Here is a 21,913-nt window from a genome sequence, read left to right as displayed (position 1 = left end):
CTGTTGCTTCGATTAATTTGAAAGTAACTAACTAATGAAAATAGAAAAGTGTCATTTCATTGTTGGTGATGTGCATTAATAGTTGTTTGAACTAGTTTCTCTAAAATAGACACTGAGGTGATGAAGTCTTTTATTGAATTAATCTAACAAACAAATCGACACACGATTAATAAAATGATCGATAGCTGCAGTTTCAGCTTGAAGTAATAAACATTTATTTGTTATTTTCAACAGTGAATATAAGATAAGGCTGACATTAATATAAATACGTATTTAAGTCATTTAAAACACTGTGATTGAAGTGCGAGGTAGCTAACGTTTAAGTTCTAGCAACTTGCATGTGACCATGAACCTAATCATTACACCCAATCAATTTGTGGTAAAGAATACTTACCAGGTACAACATATTTAAAGGTCAGAGCAATAAAACAGTTCAATGAGTTGCAGTTGTTTTTGCAATGCTAATGCTAACTATTGCAATAGTCGAGTGCATTGGAAAGTTTTCACAGAGCTTTGCTTTTCCACCATTTTGTTAATTTTACCGCTTTATTCCAAAGCGGAATTCTTTTTCTACACGCAACACTCTGTAAGACAACATGGGATAATATTTGTTCGAAATATTTGCAAATGTATTAAAACATCACATAAGTATTCACAGCACTCCCCACAGGACTGTGGGAAGTGCTCAGAGAGTATGGGGTATTGGACTGTCTGATTGTGGCGCTCCCTGTATGATCAGTGTCAGAGCTTGGTCCGCATTGCCGGCAGTAAGTCGGACACGTTTCCAGTGAGGGTTGGACTCCGCCAAGGCTGCCCTTTGCCACCGATTCTGTTCATAACTTTTATGGACAGAATTTCTAGGCGCAGTCAGGGCGTTGAGGGTATCCGGTTTGGTGGCTGCAGGATTAGGTCTCTGCTTTTTGCAGATGATGTGGTCCTGATGGCTTCAACTGCCCAGGATCTTCAGCTCTCACTGGATCGGTTCGCAGCCGAGTGTGAAGCGATTGGAATGAAAATCAGCACCTCCAAGTCAGAGTCCATGGTTCTCGCCCGGGAAAGGGTGGAGTGCCATCACCAAGTTGGGGAGGAGATCTTGCCCCAAGTGGAGGAGTTCAAGTACCTCGGAGTCTTGCTCACGAGTGAGGGAGGAGTAGATCGTGAGATCGACAGGCGGATCGGTGCGGCGTCTTCAGTAATGCGGATGCTGTATCGATCCTCTGTGGTGAAGGAGCTGAGATGGGATCTACGTTCCCATCCTCGCCTATGGTCATGAGCTTTGGGTTATGACCGAAAGGACAAGATCACGGGTACAAGCGGCCCAAATGAGTTTCTCTCCCTTAGAGATAGGGTGAGAAGCTCTGTCATCCGGGAGGAACTCAAAGTAAAGCAGCTGCTCCTCCACATGGAGAGGAGCCAGATGAGGTGGTTCGGGCATCTGCTCAGGATGCCACCCGAACGCCTCCCTAGGGAGGTGTTCGGGGCACGTCCGACCGGCAGGAGGCCAAGGGAATGACCCAGGACACGTTGGGAAGACTATGTCTCCCGGCTGGCCTGGGAACGTCTCGGGATGCCCCGGGAGGAGCTGGACGAAGTGGCTGGGGAGAGGGAAGTCTGGGCTTCTCTGCTTAGGCTGCTGCCCCCGCGACCCGACCTCGGATAAGCGGAAGAAAATGGATGGATGGATGGATAAGTATTCACAGCATCTTCCTGTGTTCACTGATCATCCTTCAGAGGCTTCTTATGTTTATGTTTGCTTTCATATTGTATTGATTGGTGCATGGTTTGGATAAACAAGATAATAATAATAATTATAATAATGGATTAGATTTTATATCGCGCTTTTCTATTATTAGATACTCAAAGCGCTCACAGAGAAGTGGGAACCCATCATTCATTCACACCTGGTGGTGGTAAGCTACATTTGTAGCCACAGCTGCCCTGGAGTAGACTGACGGAAGCGAGGCTGCCAGTTTGCGCCTACGGCCCCTCCGACCACCACCTATCATTCATTCACCAGTGTGAGTGGCACCGGGGGCTAGGGTGAAGTGTCCTGCCCAAAGACACAACGGCAGCGATTTGGATGTCAAGAGGCGGGGAGCGAACCCTCAGGTTTCTGGCACGGCCGCTCTATCCACTACGCCGTACTGCCCCTGAGATCTCTCTCACAAGAGAGATTATAGATAAAAAAATGAATGTCCAGACGCATCCTGGATGAAAACCTTCGCCTCAGGCTGGGGCGACACTTCATTGCTCAGCAGGACAACGTTGCTATGGCAACTTTGTAAATGCTTTTGAGTGGACCAGCCCGAGCCAAGACTTGAACATCTCTGGAGGGATGCAAACATGCGGAATAAGTCAAACGCCCCAAAGATTGTGCTAAGTTTGTGGAAGGAAAAAGGCTGTGACTACTTAGGCACACGTTTTGTCTGACACATTTGCAAATTAATGTACAAATCATTTTTGGAGTGTTGGAATATGAATGTCTCCTAAAATGTAAAAAAAAAAAACAGTGTAGTTGTGTGACTACTTAGCTGTTAAACATTGTTGGGCTTTGTGATCCAAGCAAACTGATGTGTCCACACCAACACAATAAGATGGTGTCCATGATCATAGTGAGAAACAAGAGCCCACCATCTGGTGGTCCCACACGTCATGGTGAGGCTCAGCTTCACATCCTGGCTCTTGGACTCGGTCTGGAGTACAGATGCTGCTGCAGAAACGCCAAAATCTTCCTCCACGAGTCCTCCTGAGCGTGCGAGTGGGCCTGGGTTTGTCCACCCCACAGTAGGGTCACTGCAGCACGACACCTTAGTGAGTCGATGGCGCAATTTCGGCAAGAAAAGACCTTCAGAGTGATTCTTCTGACTCACCTTTGGCCTTTTTGCTGTCCCACATGAAGTTGGTAGCTCTAAAGTGAGGCGAATATGGTGGCTCGATCAGGTGTCCCGTGCCAGGGTACTCTAGACGCGTCAAGAGGTGGTCTTTCCCTACTGAACGCATCATCTGGAAAATCTGCCACAAAAGTAAAAAAAAAAAAAAAAAGACTTGGTTTGTACTCTAGCTAGGGTTTTGATTCATGGGAATCCTTTTGCTAACGATTCCCTTACCAATATCTGTGGGCCAGCGTGACGGCACCACGCACGGCGCCAATCAGCAGCACAAATGTTGGAATTATTTACGAGAACAATACTTGCAATTAGAGATGTCCGATAATATCGGCAGATAAATGCTTTAAAATGTAATATCGGAAATTATCGGTATCGTTTTTTTTAAATTATCGGTATCGTTTTTTAAATTGTTTGTATTAAATCAACATAAAAAACACAAGATACACTTACAATTGGTGCACCAACCCAAAAAACCTCCCTCCCCCATTTATACTCATTCACACAAAAGGGTTGTTTCTTTCTGTTATTAATATTCTGCTTCCTACATTGTATATCAATATATATCAATACAGTCTGCAAGGGATACAGTCCGTAAGCACACATGATTGTGCGTGCTGCTGCTCCACTAATAGTACTAACCTTTAACAGTTAATTTTACTCATTTTCATTAATTACTAGTTTCTATGTAACTGTTTTTATATTACTTTACTTTCTTTTTTATTCAAGAAAATGTTTTTAATTTATTTATCTTATTTTATTAATTTTTTTAAAAATGACCTTATCTTCACCATACCTGGTTGTACAAATTAGGCATAATAATGTTAATTCCACGACTGTATATATCAGTATCGGTTGATATCGGTAATTAAGAGTTGGACAATATCGGAATATCGGATATCGGCAAAAAAGCCATTATCGGACATCCCTACTTGCAATACTTGCAAGGTGGATATTGCATCAAAATGAGAAAATACTAGCAGAAACATTAGCAGACATAGCATGTGATGAAGTTGAATGAAGGACGCGTTTTCGAGCCCCGTCGAGACGGAAGTGAATCACCATCACCAGTCAGCAATTCGTCTGCAGGTAACTAACACTGCCTATTAGGGATGTAACGGTATAGGGTTGTCCAAATACCAAAATCGGTATCAAAATGTATTTCGATACTTTTCTAAATAAAAAGGGACCACAAAACATGGCATTATTGGCTTTATTTTAACAAAAAATCTTACATGAAACATATGTTTGTTATTGCAATTTAGTCCTTAAATAAAATAGTGAACATACTAGACAACTATTCTTGTAGTAGTACGTAAACAAACAAAGGCTCCTAATTAGTCTGTTGACGTATGCAGTAACATATTGTGTCATTTATCATTCTATTATTTTGTCAAAATTATTCAAAGGAAAAGTGGAAGAAAATGACATATTCATCTACTTGTTCATTTACTGTTAATATCTGCTTATTTTCTCTTTCAACATGTTCTATCTACACTTCTGTTAAAATGTAATAATCACTTATTCTTCTGTTGTTTGATGCTTTACATTAGTTTTGGATGATACCACAAATTTAGGTATTGATCCGATACCAAGTAGTTACAGGATCATACATTGGTCATATTCAAAGTCCTCATGTGTCCAGGGACATATTTCCTGAGTTTATAAACATAATATAAATAAAAAAATAAAAAAGATCGATGTAAACATAGTAGTATCGACTAGATACACTCCTGTACTTGGTATCATTACAGTGGATGTCAGGTGTAGATCCACGGTACTTTTTAGAGGTGGTATAGTACAGAGTATTATATATATTCATTAGTATCGCGCTACTATACTAGTACCGGTATACCATACAACCCTATAACGGTATTATAAATAAAGTGGTATTTCCATTTCAAAGTCTTCTCAATAAATCAGTGACGTGTGACGGTATCAAACGAAATCGTAGTGAGTGCAGTGTTCTTCTGGCGTTTTAGCGTTGGACGGGTCTGTGAATAAATCACATCTCCCAGAATCCTCTGCACGGCGCGGGGCCGGCAAGATGAAGGCGATGAACGCCGTAAGCAGGAAGTGAAGTGTGTTTGTACTCGTCGTAGATAACATGAATAGTTTTTTTGCACATTAAACCGGGTTATGTTGCTAACAAACAGACAAACAAGCGCAGGTCAAAACGTAACCTCTTTGGCTGAGGTAAGAAAGTCTGCGTTCTGGCAAAGCGAAGCGCGACCCTTTCGTTTCGAGCGTTTCCAAGGTGACACAGAGCCAGCCGGTCTGTTCAACGCAAGAAATAGGAGTAAACTATAAAGCTATTTGATACATCCTCACATATCGATCAATCAATCAATGTTTACTTCTATAGCCCTAAATCATGAGTGTCTCAAAGGGCTGCACAAGCCACAACGACAACCTTGTGTCCTTCTAATAATTTTAATACAAACTGTGCAGGCGCTACCAAACAGACCGCTTTTGAAAATGTCTTCGTCAGTGTGCAATTTTCAACAGGAAGTGATGCACTTAAATAGTCACAGCTGTGGTCAATCAATTAACATAATAAATCAAGAACAACTTCAAAAATGAAAGTGCACAAATAATAGACAAAATGGAAAATTGTACCAAATAAATGAAAGACTCAGTACAGTATCATAGGAAAATAAATAAAGCAATAAAAAAATACAAATAATTTAAAAAATGATAATAAAAAAATAAAAAAATGCTTATTATAATAATTGTCCACATATTTTTTATTGCTTTATTTCCCTATGATACTGTACTGAGTCTTTGATTTATTTGTACAATTTTCCATTTTTGAAGTTGTTGGTGATGTATTATGTCAATTGATTGACCACAGCTGTGACTATTTAAGTGCATCACTTCCTGTTGAAAATTGCACACTGACGAAGACATTTCCGAAAGCGGTCTGTGTTTGGTAGCGCCTGTGCAGTTTGCATTACAATTATTAGAAGGACACGAGTGTTGCTGGCCTTGCTTTTTCTTTAAGAACACTTTTTGCCGTTCACCTCTTTATTTTGTTTTATTAGGTTTTTTGGAGAGTGTGTGTATTTCCTGTATTTTCCTCACATACATCCATCTATTTTCCTACTGCTTGTCTCGACGTCGTGGGCGGGGGCTGGAGCCTATTCCAGCTGCACTTGGGTGGAAGGCAGGGCTGGACAAGACGCCACCTCATAAATTGTTAAATTGTTACTTTAAAGCAGAGTTGGCCAAATACTTTGACTCGGGGCTACATTGAGAGAAAAAAATGTGTCTGGGGGGGCCAAGGTCAGTGTTGGGACTAACGTGTTACTTTGTAACACGTTACTGTAACGCCGTTAGTTTTGGCGGTAACTAGTAATCTAACGCGTTATTTTTTATATTCAGTAACTCAGTTACCGTTACTACATGATGCGTTACTGTGTTATTTTACGTTATTTTTTATGTAGTATCGGCTAGAAACAGAAGATCTGAGTGTGTTTTATTGGAGCGCTGCGGTGTCGTCCTTCTGATTCTTCTTGTGTCACAAGCCGGAGGCGCGCTCTGTGTGTGTCTGGGTGTGGGGAGGGAGGGAGGTTAGGGGAGGGGAGGGGGAGGGGCGTGTCTGCGTTTACTAACAACGGAGCTGCAGTCGAGTTTCTTAACATGGAGATATTCTCACTTCTTTTCTTTTGTCGAGCACAAAGAAAAGAACATTTTAGTTAAATGTAAGTTGTGTCTTGGATCAAAGATCCCGTCTACAGCAATTCAAATCTGCCTGGTTAGGCTTTGTGTATGTAACGTGTGCATTCCTTAGGTGAAGCCAGCTTTACAGCTATGTTGTTATTATGCTGTTTGCCAATTATGTATGTTATGTTGCAGCTATTTCAAATAGTTTTGTCAATTTGTTGTGGCCTGAAATAAATTGGCCCTTTGAAACATATCTTTGCCTTTGTGTGTTGTATGTAGACCACATTGTTTGTGTGTTGTATGTAGACCACATTGTTTGTGTGTTGTATGTAGGCCACATTGTTTGTGTGTTGTATGTAGGCCACATTGTTTGTGTGTTGTATGTAGGCCACATTGTTTGTGTGTTGTATGTAGACCACATTGCTTGTGTGTTGTATGTAGGCCACATTGTTTGTGTGCTGTATGTAGGCCACATTGTTTGTGTGTTGTATGTAGGCCACATTGTTTGTGTGTTGTATGTAGACCACATTGCTTGTGTGTTGTATGTAGACCACATTGCTTGTGTGTTGTATGTAGACCACATTGTTTGTGTGTTGTATGTAGGCCACATTGCTTGTGTGTTGTATGTAGACCACATTGTTTGTGTGTTGTATGTAGACCACATTGTTTGTGTGTTGTATGTAGACCACATTGTTTGTGTGTTGTATGTAGACCACATTGTTTGTGTGTTGTATGTAGACCACATTGTTTGTGTGTTGTATGTAGACCACATTGTTTGTGTGTTGTATGTAGAGCACATTGTTTGTGTGTTGTATGTAGAACACATTGTTTGTGTGTTGTATGTAGAGCACATTGTTTGTGTGTTGTATGTAGGTCACATTGCTTAGCAGAGTTCAGTGATGCAAATGCATGCCAAGTTGATCAACAGATTGTATTATTCTCCAGTGCAATAACAGTACTGAAATGAAGGCTAAAAGGGCATTAATGGGAGCTTTTTTTTTTTTTTTTTAAAGAACAAAAAAAGTAACTACGGTAAATAGTTACTTTTCACAGTAACGCATTACTTTTTGGTGTAAGTAACTGAGTTGGTAACTGAGTTACTTTTGAAATAAAGTAACTAGTAACTGTAACTAGTTACTGGTTTTCAGTAACTAACCCAACACTGGCCAAGGTGTATGTGTGTATAAATCATATGTAAAAATGGGCTGTACAGTATGTGTGTTTGTGTCCCTTTTTTTCAGGAACACTGAAATGGGACACCCCAAATGTACATGAAAATGAAGAAAGTGGGATTTACAATATTAACTATGAACAATAAAACACTGAATATTGTGAAGTGTGAATTAGTGAATTATATTTATATAGTACTTTTCTCTAGTGACTCAAAGCGCTTTTACATAGTGAAACCCAAAATCTAAGTTACATTTAAACCAGTGTGGGTGGCACTGGGAGCAGGTGGGTAAAGTGTCTTGCCCAAGGACACAACGGCAGTGACTAGGATGGCGGAAGCGGGGATCGAACCTGGAACCCTCCAGTTGCTGGCACGGCCACTCTACCAACCGAGCTATACCGCCCGGCTTAGCTTAACAACATATGAACGTCGTTCCTCTTTTACTTCTCAGACCAGCTCCTCCATAGTTGTGTATCTTTTACACTCAAGCAAAGCACAATGAAAATGTAACAAACAGCAAAATATGAAGGCAAAGTGTAATAAACACCCACAATATGATATATTATCACGTACAAATCTGCTTCCGCTTTCGTTTTTCTGACACACGCGTTTCGGGCTGGCTGCTCTGAAAACAAACCCCGCCCACTCTGCTTTGTTCCTGGTCTGAGCTGCTGTGACGTAGATTACCGTAATAACTCCTATAACACCCAACAGGGCAGATTCCGACCATTGAAATACTTTCTATAGTTCAAGACTTACGGTCATTTAAAAACAGCACTGCACATCATAACGGCGGCGACAGTTTTGGTCAGTTCAGGTCTGGTTTAAAGACAGCAACTGTAAGTTATTCTTTTGATTACTTGCTTGAAACAGTAGATGTGTGTGTGTGTGTGTGTGTGTGTGTGTGTGTGTACTGACATCCTCGGCAAACTCCACGGTGGGGTGGTTCTGGTCATCGAGGCCGTTGACCAACAAGATTGGACAATTAATTCTCCTCACCTGGCAGAAGAACGACAGATGATCTTAAGTGTGTCGTCACAAAGAAACACGTCACTAACATGCCAGCAAGCAGCAGAGGGGGACGTTCATTGGAACCCCACTCCTTCACTGCTACAGAAGTTTAGCCAACAGGTGTCAACGGCGAGCAGTGAAGAAGCCGTCAACGTGCACTTACGTCCATTTTCCTTGACAGGTCGCTGGAGACTTCCACGAGGTCTCGCCAGATCAGATTCTGGTTCTCATCCATGCGGATCTTTCGAACGTCTCTGTCAACACGGGGTACACGTCAGTCCACGTCAGAGCCACTACATGCCAGGCGCGAATAAACCACCTACCCGTGGACTCCGCTCAGGGTTTTGCCTCGTGGGTAAAAATGGCTGCCACTGATGCAAACGCAACACGTTGGCTGCGACAGGACACACGCCGTCACAAGGTTGCCATCCATTTTTACACATCGAAACAACGCATTTACCTTGACGACGGTGCTCTCGGACGCCAAATACATGGCGACTGTAGTGCCGAGGGAGAGGCCCAGAATTCCCACCTTGTCTGGAATGACTGCGGGATGCTGCCTGACCATTTCAAAGGCCTTCTGTGAGGAAGACGACAGGAAGTAGATGTAAGATTTCTAAGGCCTTTTGTGAGATAGACGACAGGAAGTAGATGTAAGATTTCTAAGGCCTTTTGTGAGGAAGACGACAGGAAGTAGATGTAAGATTTCTAAGGCCTTTTGTGAGGAAGACGACAGGAAGTAGATGTAAGATTTCTAAGGCCTTTTGTGAGGAAGACGACAGGAAGTAGATGTAAGATTTCTAAGGCCTTTAGTGAGGAAGACGACAGGAAGTAGATGTAAGATTTCTAAGGCATTTTGTGAGGAAGACGACAGGAAGTAGATGTAAGATTTCTAAGGCCTTTTGTGAGATAGACGACAGGAAGTAGATGTAAGATTTCTAAGGCCTTTTGTGAGGAAGACGACAGGAAGTAGATGTAAGATTTCTAAGGCCTTTTGTGAGGAAGACGACAGGAAGTAGATGTAAGATTTCTAAGGCCTTTTGTGAGGAAGACGACAGGAAGTAGATGTAAGATTTCTAAGGCCTTTAGTGAGGAACACGACAGGAAGTAGATGTAAGATTTCTAAGGCATTTTGTGAGGAAGACGACAGGAAGTAGATGTAAGATTTCTAAGGCATTTTGTGAGATAGACGACAGGAAGTAGATGTAAGATTTCTAAGGCCTTTTGTGAGGAAGACGACAGGAAGTAGATGTAAGATTTCTAAGGCATTTTGTGAGATAGACGACAGGAAGTAGATGTAAGATTTCTATATTTTGTTAGGAAGACGACAGGAAGTAGATGTAAGATTTCTAAGGCATTTTGTGAGATAGACGACAGGAAGTAGATGTAAGATTTCTAAGGCATTTTGTGAGATAGACGACAGGAAGTAGATGTAAGATTTCTATATTTTGTGAGGAAGACGACAGGAAGTAGATGTAAGATTTCTAAGGCATTTTGTGAGATAGACGACAGGAAGTAGATGTAAGATTTCTATATTTTGTTAGGAAGACGACAGGAAGTAGATGTAAGATTTCTATATTTTGTTAGGTAGACGACAGGAAGTAGATGTAAGATTTCTAAGGCCTTTAGTGAGGAAGACGACAGGAAGTAGATGTAAGATTTCTAAGGCATTTTGTGAGGAAGACGACAGGAAGTTGATGTAAGATTTCTAAGGCCTTTTGTGAGGAAGACGACAGGAAGTAGATGTAAGATTTCTATATTTTGTTAGGAAGACGACAGGAAGTAGATGTAAGATTTCTAAGGCCTTTTGTGAGGAAGACGACAGGAAGTAGATGTAAGATTTCTAAGGCCTTTAGTGAGGAAGACGACAGGAAGTAGATGTAAGATTTCTAAGACATTTTGTGAGGAAGACGACAGGAAGTAGATGTAAGATTTCTAAGGCATTTTGTGAGGAAGACGACAGGAAGTAGATGTAAGATTTCTAAAGCCTTTAGTGAGGAAGACGACAGGAAGTAGATGTAAGATTTCTAAGACATTTTGTGAGGAAGACGACAGGAAGTAGATGTAAGATTTCTAAGGCCTTTAGTGAGGAAGACGACAGGAAGTAGATGTAAGATTTCTAAGGCATTTTGTGAGGAGGACGACAGGAAGTAGATGTAAGATTTCTAAGGCCTTCTGTGAGGAAGACGACAGGAAGTAGATGTTGATTATCGTGGACCCCGACTTAAGCAAGTTGAAAAACGTACGGAATATGTACTGTACTGTGCAATCTACTAATAAAAGTTTCAATCAATCAATCAATCAATCAATCAAATGTAAGATTTCTAAGGCCTTTTGTGAGGAAAAAGACAGGAAGTAGATTTAAGAACTGGGTGTGTATCTGCAGGCGGCGCCCACTCACTTCAAAGTAGTCCACCTCCAAGTCAGTGGACGCCAGCTCGCCGGGGGCAAAATACTCCAACGCCAAAGAGGCATAACCGTGCGTCGCCAACAAGGCCGAGCGATACTCCAGAAGCCCCCCGCCGCCCCCCCACATGTCCAGCATCCCCGGGAATGGTCCTGGACCTGAGGCATGGACAACGCATCAGCACGATTCTTACTTCCTGTCTCTTTGACGAGCAGAACCCGGCAAGGACCTGGAGGAATGAAGAGGGTCCCTCGTACCCCTCTGTCCTTGACGTCGAGCCGGCAGACCCCCGGCGCCATGTACCATCGCTCCGTGAGCACGGTGGCCAGAGGAGGCTGCTGGCTGAAATTGTCGCAAACATGGCCACTGTAGACGGAGATGGCGACCAGCATGGGGCTGCACACGTTCAACTTCCGCAGCCTGACAGGACGACACCGGAACTTTAGCGCGGACTGGTAGTGACATCAGAGGAAGGTTTTTTTTTACCTGAGGCCCGTACGGCTACCAGGAACAGGCCGCATGCTCCACAGCAGACCCATGGCTTCTTTTCCTTGGTAAGTCCCTCCGAGGCTTAAGTCGTCTGTGACTAGATAAACAAAAACAACTCAGCTGTAAACTCAACGATAGACGGCAGCCATGTTGGATTGGGGCACATGATTGTCGTTACCAGACACCGCTCCCGTGGGGTCGCTGACGTAGTGGCCGTAAGCCTCCCAGTGGTCTTTGTCCTCTGATTGGTGGAGGGAGCGCAGGGTCACAGGAGCTCCTGGAGGCAGATTCTCCACCAGCACCTTGAACGCCTCATCCACTAGGGCCCGGCTGGGGCTGACAGACATTATGGCTGGGGCAGCCTGAGACATGGCGGACACTCGTCTGCAGGGGGTGTATTCTTCAGTTTGAGTAGAAGAAAGAATCCAGTTAAACATTCACCTTCATTCTGGTGCAACTATCAACTTCACTCCAATTGCAGTTCTCATTGTATCAACATGCATGCACAGATAAAACCCATATAGCTCTTGTTTAACATTGAGATAAGATAAGTCATGGGGGTGGGATTGTTTAGTTACACTTACACGTCCTTGAAAAAATGTGCTGCTTTTTTTTATTTACGTCAGCTGGCCAAGGTTAAAAACCTTCTAGGCAACAGTTTGAGACAGTATTCCATGCATTTATCACATCTCGGCTGGATTACTGTAACTCTTTGTATTTTGGAATTAGTCAACCCTCCCTCTCACGTCTGCAGCTGGTCCAAAATGCAGCTGCCCGACTTCTAACTAACACAAGAAAAAGAGAGCACATTACTCCTGTTATAGCCTCCCTCCACTGGCCGCCTGCGTCTTTTAGAGTCCATTTTAAAATGATCTTACTCGTTTTTAAATCCTTACGTGGTTTTGCCCCAGCTTACCTATCTGAGCTGCTCCACCTCTATGCCCCCACCCGGTCCCTCAGGTCTGATCCTGGAGGTACCCAAATCAAAGCGCAAGCTTCGAGCGGACAGGGCCTTCTCTGTTGCGGGTCCCAAACTCTGGAACCATCTCCCTCTCCATGTGAGACAGGCCCCTTCTTTGGCTACTTTTAAGACCCTTCTTAAAACCCATTTTTATTCACTGTCTTTTAACCCAGGATGAGACTTTAAACTGTTTAACTTTTTTAACTGTTTTTAACTACTTTTTATCTAACAAATTGTTCTTAGGATCATTTGTATTTGCTTTTTCAATGTGTATTTTACTTCTGTTTTAAATGTTATTTTTTAGTCTGTCCTTTGCCTTTATTTCTTTGTGGTGTACCGCCCTTTGTTCTTCAACTGAGGTTGTTTTTAAAGGGCTTTATAAATACAGTTGGTATGGTATGGTATGGTAAAAACAACCTCAATGTCCTCCAAATCTAATCACCAGACATGGAATTGATTAGCTGGACTCTCGACTCTAATGACACAATCTTTTCGACGAGAAAAAGAGGCTCTGGGGAGCCTGGCTGCCCTGATGGAACCATTGCTGCGGGGCACGTGAGAGATTCCTGGGACAAATGGAGAATCATGTGCCTCTCAAGTCATTTCCATCGAGGACGTGGAAGACATCTACCTATTTGGAACCATGATAGTGAGGCACCTGCTGATTGGGCTGGGCATTGTTCTGGTGTATCGTAAAATTCGTAAGACAATGGCAGCCACTCAAGGAGCCCAAAGGCTGTTCGTCGCAATGGACGGATTGGGCCGGGCTGTAGGAACACAGTCTGTGGTGATTTCTGAACTGAATCGCAAAATGGATCACATCATGGAAAAGCTTGCTATAAAAGGAAGGTTTAGATATGAGAGCCAGCATGGACGAATAGAACACATTGCTAATGCCTGTTCGAGAAAAAACAAAAATCCTTATCTACGATTTGACTCCCCCAAATGGCCTTGAGACAAGAACAGGCTGTTCTGTAATCATCCCCTGAGGAATTTCAAAGATGGACGCTTTTTGACCTCCCTCCCTCCTCAACGACACCTGGGAATCGAACTTTGCTTGCATTGCATGCAGAACGACTCTGGGCTTATGAACATTTACACTTCACCCAAAGAACAATGGGCATATATACAAACACACTCCCCATCCCCATCCAATTCCTCTTCGGGGTTATGGACGGCTAGTAGCGCTTTATAGCAGCAGGCCGGCCTCCAGCCCCCCCCCCCCCCCCCGTCTGCTGCGATTTGTTGTGATTATATATAACATGTGCTATGCTAAATTAGGTTTTTTCCCTTGGAATCAGTCTGGACCCCCTCCCTTAGACTGATATTTTTTACTCTTCCCCCCTCTCCCAATATCACCTTTTTCCCACCTTTTTTAAGGAGCGCCATGAGTGGCTGATCCGTTGGCGGTCCCGTCTTGTCTCCCTGTAACGTATGTCTGCTCTTAGTGGGACTGTCCCGAAAATGACATTTCAGTTCTTATGTGTCTTGTACATGTTAAAGAATGGACAATAATAAAGCATCTTGAATCTTGAATATTGAATCTTGAATACTCCGTAATGGACGGATTTTGATGAAATTTTCAGCAAATGCCCGAAATAGGTCCTGGAACAATTTTTTTTCGTATATAAAAGAAATTATTATTATTTTTCACAGTCATTGATTGATTGATTGATTGAGACTTTTATTAGTAGGTTGCACAGTGAAGTACATATTCCGTACAATTGACCACTAAATGGTAACACCCGAATAAGTTTTTCAACTTGTTTAAGTCGGGGTCCACTTAAATTGATTCATGATACAGATATATACTATCATATATACTATCATCATAATACAGTCATCACACAAGATAATCACATTGAATTATTTACATTATTTACAATCAGGGGTGTGGAGAGAGGGGGGGGGTAGGATATGGACATCAAGTAGTGGACATAGAGAGAGAGAGAGAGAGAGAGAGAGAGAGAGAGAGAGAGAGAGAGAGAGAGAGAGAGAGAGAGAGAGAGAGATCAGAAGGCATAATAAAAAGTATCTGCATTTGATTCAATCAATCAATCAATCAATGTTTATTTATATAGCCCTAAATCACAAGTGTCTCAAAGGGCTGTACAAGCCACAACGACATCCTCGGTACAGAGCCCACATACGGGCAAGGAAAAACTCACCCCAGTGGGACGTCGGTGAATGACTATGAGAAACCTTGGAGAGGACCGCATATGTGGGTAACCCCCCCCCTCTAGGGGAGACCGAAAGCAACGGATGTCGAGTGGGTCTGACATAACATTGTGAAAGTCCAGTCCACAGTGGATCCAACACATCAGCGGGAGTCCAGTCCACAGCGGGGCCAACAGGAAACCATCCCGAGCGGAGACGGGTCAGCAGCGCAGAGATGTCCCCAACCGATGCACAGGCTAGTGGTCCACCCGGGGTCCCGGCTCTGGACAGCCAGCACTTCATCCATGGCCACCGGACCTATGCGACTCCCCCTCGCAAGGGACAGGGGAGAAGAGGAGAGAAGAAAAGAAACGGCAGATCAACTGGTCTAAAAAAGGGGGGGTCTATTTAAAGGCTAGATTATACAAATGAGTTTTAAGATGGGACTTAAATGCTTCTACTGAGGTAGCATCTCTAACTGTTACCGGGAGGGCATTCCAGAGTACTGGAGCCCGAATAGAAAACGCTCTATAGCCCGCAGACTTTTTTTTGGCTCTGGGAATCACTAATAAGCCGGAGTTCTTTGAACGCAGATTTCTTGTCGGGACATATGGTACAATACAATCGGCGAGATAGGCTGGAGCTAAACCGTGTAATATTTTATACGTAAGTAGTAAAACCTTAAAGTCGCATCTTAAGTGCACAGGAAGCCAGTGCAAGTGAGCCAGTATAGGCGTAATATGATCAAACTTTCTTGTTTTTGTCAAAAGCCTTGCAGCCGCATTTTGTACCAACTGTAATCTTTTAATGCTAGACATAGGGAGGCCCGAAAATAATACGTTACAGTAATCGAGACGAGACGTAACGAACGCATGAATAATGATCTCAGCGTCGCTAGTGGACAAGATGGAACGAATTTTAGCGATATTACGGAGATGAAAGAAGGCCGTTTTAGTAACACTCTTAATGTGTGACTCAAACGAGAGAATTGGGTCGAAGATAATACCCAGATTCTTTACCGAGTCTCCTTGTTTAATTGTTTGGTTGTCAAATGTTAAGGTGGTATTATTAAATAGATGTTGGTGTCTAGCAGGACCGATAATCAGCATTTCCGTTTTCTTAGCGTTGAGTTGCAAAAAGTTAGCGGACATCCATTGTTTAATTTCATTAAGACACGCCTCCAGCTGACTACAGTCCGGCGTGTTGGTCAGCTTTAGGGGCATGTAGAGTTGAGTGTCATCAGCATAACAGTGAAAGCTAACACCGTACTTGCGTATGATGTCACCCAGCGGCAGCATGTAAATACTAAAGAGTGCAGGGCCAAGAACCGAACCCTGGGGAACTCCGCACGTTACCTTGACATAGTCCGAGGTCACATTGTTATGGGAGACGCACTGCATCCTGTCAGTAAGATAAGAGTTAAACCAAGACAAGGCTAAGTCTGACATACCAATACGTGTTTTGATACGCTCTAATAAAATATTATGATCGACGGTATCGAAAGCGGCGCTAAGATCAAGAAGCAGCAACATAGATGACGCATCAGAATCCATCGTTAGCAATAGATCATTAGTCATTTTTGCGAGGGCTGTCTCCGTAGAGTGATTTGCCCTGAAACCGGATTGAAAAGGTTCACAGAGATTGTTAGTCACTAAGTGTTCATTTAGCTGCTGTGCAACAGTTTTTTCGAGAATTTTGGAAATAAACGATTGTTTACATTTGACTATTAGCAATCCGGGGAGGGTGTTAGTTTAGGGTTGTAGCTGCCTGGAGGTGAACTTTTATTGCGGTTTTGAAGGAGGATAGAGATGCCCTTTCTTTTATACCTGTTGGGAGCGCATTCCACATTGATGTGGCATAGAAAGAGAATGAGTTAAGACCTTTGTTAGATGGGAATCTGGGTTTAACGTGGTTAGTGGAGCACCCCCTGGTGTTGTGGTTATAGCAGCCATTTACGTTAAGGAAGTAGTTTGACATGTACTTCGGTATCAGGGAGGCGTAGCGGATTTTATAGACTAGGCTCAGTGCAAGTTGTTTTACTCTGTCCTCCACCCTGAGCCAGCCCACTTTAGAGAAGTGGGAGCCCACTTTAGAGAAGTTCGGTCACCATACAGTACAGACAAACAGCCATGCATTTTAGGTTAATAATTTTAGGTTTGTTTGTTTCCTGGTATGTAAACTAAGGCTAAAGATAAACACAATATAGCAACGTTTACCTTAGTTGCTATGGTTATATTGATCGAGGAAACTTTTAACGTTGATGCGCATGCTCAGTCGCGTTTGGTAGCAATTTTTGTATGGGTAGCACTTTTCTCAGAACACGGGAAGTTTGGTTAAAAGAAATGTCGAATAGTTCGGAGTGTTGCGTTTATGAAAATGTTGCCACTGTCTGCTTGTTGGGGTTTCACTGTAGAATTAAAAGGTGTTTACCTGAAGCAGCGAGTCGGCTGTTGTCCTTTCATAAACATACACCAACGAATATTTAATAATCCCCATTTATCTTTTTTTTAATGTATTTTTTTTAACTAAAATGTTATCCATGGCTTCCTACTTGTATTTTCTCCAGTCAGAGGACGCAAAGGTCGAGAAAGTTTGCTTAAACCAACAATGATTTACCAAAGTTCTTCCGCACACATTCGGCGGACGTGTGACGCATCGTGATGACGTCACGTTGAGTTCACGTACCCACGTAAAGAAGGGTGTCTCGTTAGAAGTGTACATTAAGACACTCTCTCCCTCTAGCAACCACAAAGCTGTGAAGACGATTATGCTGTGTTCCAAATTTCAGTTGTTTACTGAAATTGAGTGAGCCTATGGCTTTGCACTTTGTTTATATTATATATATGTTTTTTTGCATTCTATTTTAGTTACTTTGAATTTATAACCCCCTGGCGCTGCTTTGTATTCTTTTTGTACTGTTTTGTACTACTTTTGTACTTATTTGATTGTTGAAATGTATAAATAAAACTTAAAAAGACCAACAACAAAAAAATCTCCTGGAAAAAAAAAAGAAAAGAAGGGTGTCTCCTTAAATTATTTACTGAAATTGTGTGAGCCTATGGCTTTGCACTTTGTTTTGTTATATATATATATATTACATTTAATATAATAAAATAAATAAATAATTCAAAAAATTAAACAAAAAAACCCCAAAAAACAAGGAGGGTGTCTCCCACTCCTGTGGGGAAACTTTGCTTTGATCAGAAAAATCGGCAGCTTATTCCAACATGATTGTGTGTCTGCCTCCTATGTAATTGCGCTCTGGAATAATGTTGTGAATCTGCTGGGTCAAAATGTGGTCCCTTCCTAACAGGTAACAACGGGCCTCCAAGCAACTTCAACCCCTGACTAACACCCTCCCCCCTCCACATCCCACCTCCCCGGATTGTAAATAACCAAATGTAAATAATCAAATGTATATACTTGTTCTTATGCTATCTGAACTCACTATGTTCTCTGCTCACTGTACATATCCTACCAAGTCACACCTACAGTGTTTCAATGTCCATTTCTCTGATGATGCAATTCTTGATGACAGACCAAACCTTCCTCATTGTAAATAATGTAAATAATTCAATGTATATACTCTGATGATTAACTTGTGTGATGACTGTATTATGCTGATAGTGTATATTTGTACCATGAATTGATTTACGTGGACCCCCGACTTAAACAAGTTGAAAAACTTACTCGGGTGTTGCCATTTAGTGGTCAATTGTACGGAATATGTACTGTACTGTGCAATCTACTAATAAAAGTTTCAATCAATCAATCAATTTACTTACCAACAAAGTCAAAGAGATATCTTGTAAAATCATTCATGGTTATTACCCTGTAAAGACTGTGATGGTTAGATACAAGAAAGACATTGATGTTACCTGCACCTTATGTAACATGCACCTTATGTTACCTGCACCTTATGTAACATGCACCTTATGTTACCTGCACCTTATGTAACATGCACCTTATGTTACCTGCACCTTATGTAACATGCACCTTATGTTACCTGCACCTTATGTAACATGCACCTTATGTAACATGCACCTTATGTAACATGCACCTTATGTAGCATGCACCTTATGTAACATGCACCTTATGTTACATGCACCTTATGTAACATGCACCTTATGTAACATGCACCTTATGTAACCTGCACCTTATGTAACATGCACCTTATGTAACATGCACCTTATGTAACATGCATCCAGAGACTGTTTTGGACTTCTGAAAGCACTCCATCACTATCTAATGCCGTTGTGTCCTTGGGCAAGACACTTTACCCACCTGCTCCCAGTGCCACCCACACTGCTTTAAATGGAACTTAGATATTGGGTTTCACAATGTAAAGCGCTTTGAGTCACTTGAGAAAAAGCGCTATATAAATGCAATTCACTTGACTTCACTATGGCAGGGCATCTGTCGCTTCATCTTGGACGATATTCATGACAAATTTGTGCTTTGTTTTAAAGATGTGCTATTTGAAAAAAATTGGAAAAAGATTTTTACCTTTGCAACCTCATTATACTATTGGCTAAGTTTTATATTCATAAATGTAAGTTTCTCAATACCTGACCTGTTTTTTGTGCCTTTAAAAAAGAATTACAACTCTTAGGTTAAAACACTCTCTACCTCTAACAATCAAAAAGCTGTGAAAAGGATGATGCTGTGTTCCAAATTTAAATTATTTACTGAACTTCTGTGAGCCTATGGCTTTGCACTCATATATATATATATATATATATATATATATATATATATATATATATATATATATATATATATATATATATATATATATATATATATAGCATTCTATTTTAGTTACTTTATTGAGTTTACAACCCCCTGGTGCTGATTTGTACTGTTTTTGTACTTATTTTGATTATTATTATTTCTCGATTCTTTTTAAATGTTGCAGTTTATAAATAAAGGTTTATAAAATTAAAATAAAAGAAGAAGGGTGTCTCCTCTTCTGTTCAAAAAGTGGACAAACTCTCCAAAAATGTGTTGCTACTTAAACATGTTCTGTCAACACATGGACTATGGGTTGTTTGTTTTCCCGAGATGCAAGGAAAGCTGGACCGGACATGGCATGAAGGGAGATCCATATTTATTTTAACACTAACAAACTACAAAAAGGGGTACAAACAAAAGGCGCGCTCACAGGCGGAGATAAACTTGGCCAAGAAAACAAAAACTAGCACAAAGGCAAAAACTATAAACATGAAACTAAAGTCACTAACAGTGGCATTAATAACAAAAACTTACTTGGCAGAGCAGGAATCTATGGCATGGAACACGTAATCAATGGAGTAACAGGGATAACGGAGTTAATGTCGCCAGGCAGACTGCCTGGCAACTGAAAGCTTAAATAACACCGACATGATTAGTGACAGGTGCGCGAGTGCAAAACGTGAGACAGGTGAAACTAACGAGTAGTCATGGAAACAAAACAAGCAAGAGTGCACAAAAAGGAACTAAAAAGCGTCCAAAAAACAAACAGCACATGGCCAAACAAAAGCATGATCAACACAGACGTGACATATTCCAAACTAAACAGTTTAATAGTACATCGTACATCATCTAGGTCAGGGGTCACCAACGCGGTGCCCGCGGGCACCAGGTAGCCCGTAAGGACCAGATGAGTAGCCCGCTGGCCTGTTCTAAAAATAGCTCAAATAGCAGCACTTACCAGTGAGCTGCCTCTATTTTTTAAATTGTATTTACTAGCAAGCTGGTCTCGCTTTGCCCGACATTTTTAATTCTAAGAGAGACAAAACTCAAATAGAATTTGAAAATCCAAGAAAATATTTTAAAGACTTGGTCTTCACTTGTTTAAATAAATTCTTTTTTTTTTTTTACTTTGCTTCTTATAACTTTCAGAAAGACAATTTTAGAGAAAAAATACAACCTTAAAAATGATTTTAGGATTTTTAAACACATATACCTTTTTACCTTTTAAATTCCTTCCTCTTCTTTCCTGACAATTTAAATCAATGTTCAAGTAAAAAAAAAAATTTTTATTGTAAAGAATAATAAATAAATTTTAATTTAATTCTTCATTTTAGCTTCTGTTTTTTCGACGAAGAATATTTGTGAAATATTTCTTCAAACTTATTATGATTAAAATGCAAAAAAATTATTCTGGCAAATCTAGAAAATCTGTAGAATCAAATTTAAATCTTATTTCAAAGTCTTTTGAATTTCTTTTAAAATTTTTGTTCTGGAAAATCTAGAAGAAATAATGATTTGTCTTAGTTAGAAATATAGCTTGGTCCAATTTGTTATATATTCTAACAAAGTGCAGATTGGATTTTAACCTATTTAAAACATGTCATCCAAATTCTAAAATTAATCTTAATCAGGAAAAATTACTAATGATGTTCCATAAATAATTTTTTTAATTTTTTCAAAAAGATTCGAATTAGCTAGTTTTTCTCTTCTTTTTTTCAGTTGAATTTTGAATTTTAAAGAGTGGAAATTGAAGATAAACTATGTTTCAAAATTTAATTGTCATTTTTTTTCGTGTTTTCTCCTCTTTTAAACCGTTCAGTTAAGTGTAAATATCATTAATTATTAATAATAACATAGAGTTAAAGGTAAATTGAGCAAATTGGCTATTTCTGGCAATTTATTGAAGTGTGTATCAAACTGGTAGCCCTTCGCATTAATCACTACCCAAGAAGTAGCTCTTGCTTTCAAACAGGTTGGTGACCCCTGCTCTAGGTATATCATGTAAACCTTTAAATAAGCCTGCATTCGTGTTGTACAATCAAATCAGTGTACATGAATCCTGTTTTGTTTGTGTTCTACCATAAAGAAGTCAATGTGCACGGTGGCAGTCACACTTACTGTTACCAGCTTTGGAAGTCGTCTCCTTAATAGGAACTCTCTGGCACAGTGCGCTTGCATGGAACCTCTCCGCTGGATTTTTGACCTTTGCGACTTTTTCCTTTTCTTTTTCTTCAGGTGGCTTGCAGTAAAAAACAATGTGGCTTACACTAAGTTGGGCACAGTCCAAGTCCATTGTAAGACCTGCCACTAGAGGAAAGTGTTGCTCAGAAAACAGTACATAGCAGGGTGCCGTTTCCTTGTTGTAACTCTCAAAACAAATTGTAAATGTGGTATTTTTCAAAAATATATAAAACTACACAAAATGTGTATTG

The 21,913-nt window shown here is 41.0% G+C and overlaps 1 protein-coding gene across 1 annotated transcript; it reads right to left on the bottom strand.

Moving 5' to 3' along the window:
- Positions 1-208: 208 nt before the first annotated feature.
- On the bottom strand, positions 209-15,657 carry LOC133662534 (peroxisomal succinyl-coenzyme A thioesterase-like). Its single transcript, XM_062066632.1, has 12 exons — positions 14,759-15,657; positions 13,961-14,015; positions 11,808-12,029; positions 11,627-11,726; positions 11,370-11,560; positions 11,135-11,298; positions 9,194-9,313; positions 9,057-9,127; positions 8,897-8,987; positions 8,641-8,721; positions 2,871-3,012; positions 209-2,793 (listed from the first exon to the last, which is right to left on the bottom strand). Exons 1-12 carry the CDS (start codon positions 14,909-14,911, stop codon positions 2,669-2,671), a joined length of 1,515 nt encoding a protein of 504 aa, XP_061922616.1. The 5' UTR covers positions 14,912-15,657; the 3' UTR covers positions 209-2,668.
- Between the last annotated feature and the right edge of the window lie 6,256 nt (positions 15,658-21,913).

This window comes from Entelurus aequoreus, linkage group LG12 (assembly GCF_033978785.1).
Source record: "Entelurus aequoreus isolate RoL-2023_Sb linkage group LG12, RoL_Eaeq_v1.1, whole genome shotgun sequence".
Lineage (NCBI taxonomy): Eukaryota > Metazoa > Chordata > Actinopteri > Syngnathiformes > Syngnathidae > Entelurus > Entelurus aequoreus.
The sequence above is the reverse complement of the archived record's forward strand: the minus strand, read 5'-3'. Positions and strand labels throughout refer to the sequence as shown.

Excerpts from the sequence above, each read along its gene's own strand:
- LOC133662534 (XM_062066632.1), bottom strand. The coding sequence starts at position 14,911 with ATGTGTTGGATCCACTGTGGACTGGACTTTCACAATGTTATGTCAGAC. Across the intron at positions 11,561-11,626 it reads GGTAGCCGTACGGGCCTCAG|GCTGCGGAAGTTGAACGTGT; the intron begins GTAAAAAAAAAC and ends TCGTCCTGTCAG. Across the intron at positions 9,128-9,193 it reads CCGAGAGCACCGTCGTCAAG|CCAACGTGTTGCGTTTGCAT; the intron begins GTAAATGCGTTG and ends GTCCTGTCGCAG.